We start from the raw sequence: 10,173 nt of genomic DNA on the forward strand, positions 1-10,173 counted from the left end.
GTGACAGTACAGGCCAGGCATAGCACGGTGACAGTACAGGCCAGGCAGAGGCACAGTGACAGTACAGGCCAGGCATAGCATAGTGACAGTACAGGCCAGGCATAGCACGGTGACAGTACAGGCCAGGCATAGCATGGTGACAGTACAGGCCAGGCAGAGGCACGGTGACAGTACAGGCCAGGCATAGCACAGTGACAGTACAGGCCAGGCATAGCACAGTGACAGTACAGGCCAGGCAGAGGCACGGTGACAGTACAGGCCAGGCATAGCACGGTGACAGTACAGGCCAGGCAGAGGCACAGTGACAGTACAGGCCAGGCATAGCACGGTGACAGTACAGGCCACACTGAGGCACACTGTGTGCACAGATTGGGAACAAGGTGCTGACAGATTCCAGTGACCATTGGGTTCTTATTCTCTTTTGGTATGAAAAACAGGAGAGGAGGGGCAGGTCCTTGACAACCAGAAACAGCTCAGTCTTAAAGCCCAATCCTTCTACAGGTGTCAGTGATTTTGAATCCTCTCCCTCCCTGGATTTGCACAGGGTTTTTCTTTGTATCTCTGGCTGTTCTGGAACTCTGTAGACAAGGCTGGCCTTGAACTCAGAGATCTGATTGCCTTGGACTCTGGAGTGCTGGGGTTAAAGGCGTGACAAAACCTGAGTAGATTTTAGAAGGTTTTTTTTTTTCTTTTCTGTTTTAAATCTTATTTAAATCCTAGGATCCCCACTCCTTGACAAGCAGAGATCTAGCTGCGCACTGTGTCACCACCCAATAACTGAACACAGCTCAAGAAGCCATCAGCTTAAAACCAGCCCAGAGTAATGCATGCTTCTCCCCATCCCTCCATGCTGTGAGGACCACAGACAACACGCAGAACAGGCAAAATAAGTTATCCGAGCAGGACGTGTGCACTCAACTTCCACGTGTGCCAGCCTCAGGGATATGATTTTCAGGGGAGAAAGCACTCTCTGATGGAGGCAGATGTGGAGTGTCCCCAGGGCAGGCTCTCTGCCATGGCCATAGTTAGTCTATAGACATCTGGTCTCCACAGCTAACAGAAAGAAACATCCTTTCCTTTAAAAATTAAATTGTTTGTATACACATGCATGCTCAGGGCATGGGTGTGGAAAACAGAAGGTAACTTTCAGGACTGGATTCTCCTTCCCCCATGGAATCTGGGAGTTGATTTCATGTCGTTAGGCTTAAGCAACAAGCACTCTTTCTCACTAAACCATCTTGCTAGCTCAAGTAAAATATCTTCCAAATACTACTGTATATAGAAACAAGCAAAAGGACTAAATTCTCAGCTAAACCAACTTGACAGCTGCTCAATACAGGATGAAGTCCCCAGCCATTGGGCCCACAGCTATCTCACTGGCTGCCCCAATACCATTTCCTGCCAGGTTCCTTTTTCTTCAAAAGGGAACTCAGTAAGTCAAATTCTGTCTCCTTGGCTAAGCTTGGGAGGCTGGCAAGGAGTCTCTTGCTTTCACAGCTGGCAGAGCTGCATCTGGCTTACCTGGGCCTTGGAACCTCCCACTAATTTAAAAGAATGCAAAGCCCTGTCTCAGTGCACCGGTGCTGCAGGCTCACCAGACCTAGGCTGAATCGCCTTTTGGAGCCATGTAACCCTTAACTTTTCCTGATGGAGAAAAGGCATCTTTCTCAGTAGACTGGCTGAGGCCTGATGGTGTTCAGCCTGAAGTTGGAGTCATACATAATCCACCTGAAATCCATTCACTCCCTTTTAATTTCATTTTTCTCTACAACACTTAATACAGGGCAAGGGGAAATGTCTCCTTTACCCTCCAAATTCAGTGGAATAAACAGGCCAAGATTAAACTGAAGAAAAGATATAAAAATTCATTAGTGTACAAAAAGGGGAGTCGAGAAATTCATTCCTTCCTAAGGGGGAGAGAGAAACGGGGAGGCAGAGACATCTGAGGAAGACAGAGCATTACTCATAGGGGAACCAGCAGAACATGCCGTGGCTGGGGACAATGGCTCACAAACAACTCTCCTATGAAAGCAGAAGTCAATGAGGAGTGATGAAGTCTGTCCAAGTGGATGAGTTTAGCAATGGAAACTGGGCACGGCACGGGAGAGGAGGCAATCTTCCTGGGCCTAGACTTGTAGCAGGAGGAAACCTCTCCCTGCATCCTCAGGTTAATCAGCACAGGGGGTGCCCGGCTGGGGGTTCCTTCACAACCATCGCCATACTGCAGACCTGAACGGAACCAGCATCTCAAAAGCAGCACCTGGGGTCCTTTCTGCCATCGGAAGATACGGAGCATCAGGTGCGGCGTCCCAAGAGGCACCCTCCTGGTCCAGAGGCAAGTATGTCCCCAGATGTGGGACTCACGCAGCTGGCTTCAGCACACTTAGCTCACAGCTTCCTGTCCTGTCACCTTTCCCAGCCAGTCCTCCTGCATCAAGTCCAGCCTCGAATCTGGGGGTCTTCACTCCCTTTGAAAAGCTCCCATATCATGCTAGCGCGCATGTAGTCAGTCTGAACGCATGATGCTTGTTAACCTGTCGCTGCTAAAGAGGCAGAGTCTGGAAGGGTGGGAGCCTTCATTTCTCTGAGGGATGTAAGCTCCACAGGATCCTGGCACACAGTAGGTGGGCACGGGATATTCATGAGCTGACAGTCACACGTTAGGACCAGAACAATTGAAGCTGGGTGACAAGTAAGTCAGAATTCCTCTCCTGGGTCCTTCTGCCACCAAGTCCCAAGAGTGACAAATGGGAGTAGTCTCTTCTTCCTATCTCAACAAAATACCCAACAAAGGCAACTAAAGAAGGAAGAAGTTTGTTTGGTCTTACAGTTTGAGGGCATCCTGACACAGAATGCATGGTTAGCTGGTCTGCCATCAGAAAGCACAGAGAGATGCATGCTGGTGCTTAGCTGGCTTCACCTCTTTTTATCCAGTCCAGGGGATGGGGCTAGCCACATTTAGGCTTGGTCTTCCCACCTCAATGAACCCAGTTTGAGAATTCCCTCACTGGCTAAATTTGTCTCCTAGTAGACTTTCAGTTCTGTCAAGCTGAACCTATTTAACTACCACACAAATACCGCCACTGAAAGGATGGGGATGAACGAAGACCAGCTTCCTCTTTGGAGGTGTGCTACCTGTGTGCGTGCCGCAGGCAACAGGTAAGGGGCAGGGGACAGGAGGAGGGCTCTTCATGCTGAAGAGCCCCAGTGCCAGGGACACACAGCTGCATAACCCCACGTGGCCAGGCAGAGACTGGATGAGAAGGCCTCGGGCAAGCGAGAGGGCTAAGCCCCAGCAAGGCCAGTCTGCTCCTATTCGCATCTCCTGGCCATGTTGGTTCTCCCTGGTGTGTGGGGCCAGGATCCTCTGGAGTAAGTGTCTTAATTTCCTCACATCTAACTACGATCAGAAACTTGGGAAAGTTAGGTGGGACTGTAGGCTTTCGAGCTTGCGCAGGGCTTTCCCTAACCACCTGGGAGGAATTCTTTCCTTGATATGCCAAGAAGGGGCAGAGACAGGAGGGCAGGTCACACTGTGCTTCTGAGGCCTTTATTCTGAACCCCAAGAGACTCTGGAGGAAAGGCAGGGAAAGGAAAGTGAGTTGGGCAGGGTCAGAGGTCACAGAAGCTCTTCTCTCCCACATCTGTGGCCAGTCGTCCCCTCTGATAATAGAATGCTCATTTTCTTCCCTGATGCATGTAGTAGAAATAAAAGACAACAAACAAACAAAGGAACAAACAAAACCTTCCCAAAACACAAGTGAAGATTAAATAGCAAGCCCCAGCCACTAAAACCTTGTCAGGCTCCTTCCAAAGTCATTTGCTGTTGTGCTCCCCTTCAGATAATCAATTCCCTTACAGCAGTATTTTCAAAATTAAAAACGAAAGCCAGAGCACTACAGTATGCTTTGTACATGGTCTGAAATACATCAATACAAATTATCGCTTTAGGTTTTCTAGACTGAAGAGTCAGAATGGTTTTACTTAAAATTCTGAGCATTCTCCTCCTAGGAGACACGAAAATATATTTCCCTCAGAAATCCAGCTCCTCCAAGGGGCAACAGTTTCCCACCCCTTGGGAAAACCACCCTGGCGGACTATGCCCTCAAACTCTCCTGGAGGACAAGTCCACATCATCTCCATCAACCATCAACAAACACGCCGGGGAGCAAGAGGACGGGGGAACAGAGTCCACTGTGCCCAACCTTCATCAAGTCCCACCTTGATGAGATATGGGGAATCCTCGCCAGACTGACTGACGGTCACCTTGGTTATACATATCCATCTATATAAAAGGACTTCAACTTCAGGATTCTGAGTAATGCATTTTCTATCCTCTGGCCTAAGTTCTTATGCAGACAAAACATGAACTGGGGTGGAAGACTCCAAAGTGGGTGCTGTGGCAAGACCTGACCTTTGACTTTTGATGCACACACCAGGAAAATGACTGTGATGCTGCCAGCTGGGATAGGCCAGCATCGAGGCCCAGGGATCATCAGTCCTCAGTGACCTCGGATTCCCAGATGCCCTCCCTGCAGCGCACTGGCCCTGCACTCTTGGTCAAAGCTGTTTGCTTTTGGGTCATTACTGTTATTTTTAAACACTTGGCTCTCTTGTCTGTGTTTTGAGCACAAACCACAAATGTTCTGCTCACCTTTTCTAGGCTCTCCCACCCCCAAAGCTTGAAGTGAGAACATGTTGCCCATTACCCGACTGCAAAAAAAAAAAACACCAAAAACAAAAAACCCACAAATGTTCTGTTATTTATAGCAACACCCACTAACTCTGTTGCTATAACACCTTCCAGATCGTTCTCTTTCTTTCAAAGAACACTTGGAGCAGTGCTGCTCAGGACTGTACGCTTAAGCCAGGGCAGGGGAGCAGGTAAATGGTGCAAAGGCTGAAGACACGGGGGCTGTGGGTTCAATCCAGGATCACTTAGCTCTGAGTTTGCCAAGGGAGAAAGAATGGAAACAAAGTTCTGAGTGTTCGGTGTGAGAAGGACGACCAGGAGTGACTTCAGAGTGAACTGTCAGTGTTGCCTGACCCTATCCAAAGAGGACAGGGGAGGTGTGCGAGAGAAAGAGAGAGAGAGGGAGAGAGAGAGAGAGAGAGAGAGATCGCCCTGAACTGCCATTGCTGCAAAAAGGCTGACTGCAGTGACACAGGTGACCACGTTTCTACCAATGCATCCCAAGACACAAGCCACGAGATGTGGTCCAGCAAGGTCAAAGTAGACTTTCAGGAATCGAATGGCATCCTGGGTGGGATCCAGGTATGTAGCTGAGAGAAAGGTTTGCCCAACATCCCCATTCTCTGACCCTGGTGTACTAGGTAAGTTTCAGGTTCATGAAGATACCCTGGCTCAAAAAACAAGGTGAGTGGCGTCTCAGTGACTTCTAGCCTCCAAGTAAACTTGCATCCATGTGTACCCCGACCTGTGTGCATCCCTGCCCACAGGAATTGGTGAGTGCATGTGTGCACACAGCCTTCCAGATAGGGCGGCTTTGTTATGGGGAGGGACAAACAGCAAGAGGGTTAGAGGGCTGAATAGAAAACTGGCTGCCTATAAACCTGTAAACCCGAGATGCTCCAGGGTCAGGGAGCCAGCGATATCCCAGTGTCCCCCAGCCCGGGGTGCCAGGAGCTCACCTTTGACATCATTAAAGCTTGTCTCCGAGAAGCCCTCACTCAGGTCAATCAGGGTTCCCTCTGATTTGCACCGAGGGAGGACATTGGAGTTGGCCGCCCGGATGCGCTGGGCCGCCATGGTGAACCTCTTGGTGGGTGAGGTACTACGGTCTCATGTCTCCTCCTCCTGTTCCAGCAGGGACAGCAGCTGCTGTCTCACACAGTCCCACTGTGCGACCGGGTCAACTTGGCTGTGTGCTTCTTCCTGGAGGGAGAGAAGAAATAATTTCCTCTGAACAAGGGGAGCATGGCTTCGAGGCTAATCTTACGGGAGGAGGGAATCCTCTTTCTTCCAGGCCATTCCAGTGAAGAGAGGCCCAATTCATTGCCTTGGCCAGGGAGCAGAAGCGGCACACTGCCCAGACTCTGTGCCCAGTGGGCATGCAGAGACACTCTTCCTAGGGCACAATGGGGTCTGTGAAATGTGTCCTAGCACCTGGATGGCCATTCAGTGCAGCCAAAGAGGCCAGCCTGGGACTGTGCTCTGCCACTTCCAGGACATGGGAAGAAAACAGCCTCTGTCTGTCCTGTTCGAGAAGCAGCCGTGGGAGGCTTGGCACAGGCAACTGTGAGCCTGTGGCACTGTCAGCTCTCGAGGCCTTGCCATGGTGGTGTAGAGGCCTGCCCCCTGCCTGTACATAGCCACAGTCTCCACTGGCTAAAACAGACCTCATAAACCCAGGCCTTGTGGGCTACCAGGCCTTTGGTGTGTGGATAATACATGTGAAATTGGGCACGTTGTTGAACTGCAAGGTTTGCTCTTAGTGGGATGAGGTAGACGGGGCTTAAGCACCTGTGGCCGGGTGTTTCATTGGCTTGGAGCAAACCCTAATCCAAGATGGATGGACGAGAAATAGCAACAGCAAAGAGCTGACTTCAGTGTGTGGATTTTGCAGTTTCTCTACCAGAAGCCAACAGACACTGCCTCAGCATCACTGTCATCCCCAAACACTTGCGCTCTTTCTCATAACATGACCTGGGTTTGTTATGGCTCAACACTCCATCTAGAAAACTGCTGGAAATGGGGCCTCTGAAGCAAGTGTGAGGTCCTCAGGCCACACTCTTTGGTAAAGTGAGACTTCATGCTCACTAGCCCAGGCTCTGCACCCCCAGCTCAAAGGCCCCATGTAACGAATGAGCAGGCTCTGCACCTACCTCCTGATGACAGGAGCGACCTGTACACAACCTGAATTCTATTCAGCCCTAGTATTTACATCTATCATCTGCGGTTAAAACTCCATTAACAAGACTTGATTTTTTTAAAGGAATATACATAATGGAATGATACAGAACAAGCCTAAGAGGCCAGTCCTGGCTCCAGTGACCAGTGGGCAGAGCTCCAAGAAAGGCTTCCTGCTTCCCACCCACCCTAAGACTCCCGAAGTTTACTGCTTACAAGCTCTCTATGCCAAAGACTTGGTGTCATTTACGGACACTGGGGAAACCGTGGCAGAGGAAACGGAGGTTCAAGAGTGGGAGGGGAGGGTGCTTTTCTAACTGCACAATGCCAAGTATCCCCTGAGACTTTAAGGCTGGGGTGCCTAAAGAGAGGCAGCAGCCTGTGCAGCCAATGCGGAAGGTAAGGTGAGGTCAGGAAATGTCCTCCAGCTGTGGCAGCTGACAGCAGGTTCATCCTGTACATGCTGGTGCAGCCCAGAGCTGCTCGGAGGACCCCAAGCGAAAAGGGGGCTTCATCTGCTCTAGGCGCAAAAGCTCTTTACTACTTGTGCCTGCTCTCCTGTGTGTCTAACATATCCTTCCAACAGAAATGAACCGACACCTCTGCCATCCCTCCTCCCTTACTCCCTCAAGGAAGGCGGGCTCACGGGCTGTAGGGGGCATTAGTGCTGAGCGGCAAAGCAGCCTCCTGGCTTTAGAAAACTGTGGGCAGAACCTTCCCCGGGCTCCCACGCAACAGCCTGGGATGTGATGGGCCATAGGAAATGGGGTAGAGCCCTGCTCAAAGGCACCTCAGCCTGGTACCGAACAATGCTGGGTCCTGGAGGCCTAGCCGAGAGCAGAAGGCAAAGTGAGTGGGGACCAGGGCTGGATGGGTCTTTCTCCGAGAACGTTTGAAAGCCACCAAAGGTGTGATGGTTTGAATGAGCACTGTCTCCCATAGACTCCAGTATTTGAACACGTGGTCCCCAGGTGGTGGCCCTGTTTAGGGAGTTTAAGGCGGTGCACCTCTGGAGGATGCTGGGATTAAAAGGCTCACGCTACATCCAGTTCACTTTCTGCTTTTGAGCTTGTGGTTCAATATGTGAGTTCTCAGCTTCCTGCACCTTCCACTATGTCTGACGTTTGCTATCATGCCTCCCCGCCAAGATGAACTCATCCCCCTGGAACCACAAGAGGTTGCTTTTTGGTAGAAAAGTAACTAACAGTCCTGGCTGGGAAATGTCATGTGATGCGGTTGATAGAAATACTGTTTCCTTTGAAAATGGTCACTTCTGGTCCAGGAAAGCTGAACTGAGTGATGCTGGTCAGGCGCAGGGGCAGAAGACAACCCTGACTAGCCGAATAGCCTCACCTCCCTCAAAGCTGTGAACAGAAGGCCAAGTCACATAGAGGTCCTGGGAGCTTTCTGAGCGGGGAGCTTTCTCAGGGCAGGCCAGGGGTGGACACCAAGATGTTGAATCTGCAAGGCAGACTGTACAGTTTCCCCACAGTCACCACAAAGGACTCAGAGGTCAGTGGAAAACACAAGTGATCAATGTAGAAAAGTGGCCCAGGCCTATGTCATGACCATGAGACCTGGGCCTCAGACCCAGGCCTCAGGAGTGGACACAGAGGTGTAAGAGGACGAATCACAGTTGTCTCTTATGGAGGGACGCAGCTAGTGCCCTGAGCCTGGGGAGTGACAAAAGGGTACCAGCAGTTACACAGAGTCCAGCAGGATATAGAAAAAAAAAAAGACAGCTTCAAAGGAGACAGTCAAGGGGCAGGTAAGTCACCACCTAAGGATCCTCCATCAGAGGGGGACACTCTGAAGGGTGACCACCAGTACCCTGACATGCCTTGTGTTCAAACTGGCACCCATGGGCTCGCTCATACATGGTTGGACACCAACACACTCACTCAAACACAGCCCTCCCACCCCCATTTCTACCGAGTAAAGGACTTTTGTCTCATAGTAAAAAATCCCAAGAATGACAGTTTTTTTCCCTTCCAGTGACATCCCGTCCCTTGAATTGGATCCTGGTACTGTCACCACCACATTGAGTACAAACAGGGACATTAAACACCCTATCCTTTGGGGACATTTTCTTAGAGTAAAGAAAGAGGACAGTTAGTCCCTTTGGACCTGCCTTGGGGGAAGGCGTCCCTTCTTCCTTCTCCAGATGCAGTCCAGGCAGGTGCAACGTGAAGCTCCTTTCTACCAACTCCATCACTCTGTGCCAGGCTCACAGAGAGAATGTAAGCACCCAGAGTTGCCCTGCAGTCTGTACCATTGCCTAGAAGGTGGGTCCTCACTCCCCTCACAGCCATGGTCCCATCACCACTCTGGTAAACGTACTTGCTGCCCCCTACCTGGGCCTTTTGCTGTCCTAGCTTGATCAAAGCATGGGCACCACCCTTCCCTCAGTCTCTCACTTACCTTGTACAAACGATTGCTCTCAGGAGGCCCTGTGACAGCCTTGAGGCTGGCAAGAGGGTCAGGTGGCCCTGAACACAAGAAGTCACTTAGAAGCTATGGGTCTCTGCTGCCTGGCTGGTCAATTCTTCCTCAGCCTCATAGACAGTGCTGTGGGCTTCCCGATCCGTCCATCATCTGTCCTTGTGGTCGCCTCTTTTACTACAAGGTCATGCCTTCTCATTTCCTCAAACCTCTGGGGATTACTTCCTGTCTCTAAGGAAGCGAGTCAGCCTCCCAGCCAGCCATGCTGGACCCTCTCAAGGCCTAGTTTCATTTTCATCTCCAGTTTTGTGGCTGCCTCTCTCCATTGTATACCCATCCTGACTACATTTGGATCTGCCGTTTCTCAGGCCTGCCTAGTAGCTGCCCTTGCATTTTTCATTCCCTGCCCAAATGAAAACCATGATGGCTTAACTGGGCTTCCAGGAAGACCGGCTTCTCCATATCCACTCCCTCTTGGCTCCACCCTTTTCCCCAGGGCTCTGCAGGTTCTAGGTGACTCATGGCCAACTCGGTCACCCAATGTCCCTGGGCCACTCATCCCCAGTTATTAGCATGTTCTTGAACTGTTGATTGCACTCTGGGCCCTTCAAGGCTCACGTGGACATGGCCAGGCTCCCCTTTGACACCCACTTATCTCGAGTACGGGACCACACATTTATCTAGGGTTTCCTGGGACTAAATCCAACCCAAAGCTGGCTTCATACCTTCCCCAGCTTTTATTTGCTACTGGCAGCTCTGTTCAACCAGCCAAAAAGCTAGAGGACCCCATATGCCCCCCACTAGTTACACACACACACACACACACACACACACACACACACACACACACACACACACAC

The 10,173-nt window shown here is 50.8% G+C and overlaps 1 protein-coding gene across 3 annotated transcripts in view; it reads right to left on the reverse strand.

Annotated features, from left to right (window-relative positions):
* Sh3bp4 (SH3 domain binding protein 4) overlaps positions 1 to 10,173 on the reverse strand; it is a 77,635-nt gene that overhangs the window by 11,533 nt on the left and 55,929 nt on the right. For all 3 annotated transcript variants that reach the window (XM_055616906.1, XM_055616903.1, XM_055616905.1), the window contains one exon: positions 5,653 to 5,896. In XM_055616906.1, coding sequence (XP_055472881.1) covers positions 5,653 to 5,770 — 118 coding nt within the window. In that variant the 5' untranslated portion in view covers positions 5,771 to 5,896. The remainder of the gene's footprint in view (positions 1 to 5,652; positions 5,897 to 10,173) is intronic.

Source organism: Psammomys obesus, unplaced genomic scaffold (genome assembly GCF_907164565.1).
Source record: "Psammomys obesus unplaced genomic scaffold, mPsaObe1.curated_primary_1811, whole genome shotgun sequence".
NCBI lineage: Eukaryota > Metazoa > Chordata > Mammalia > Rodentia > Muridae > Psammomys > Psammomys obesus.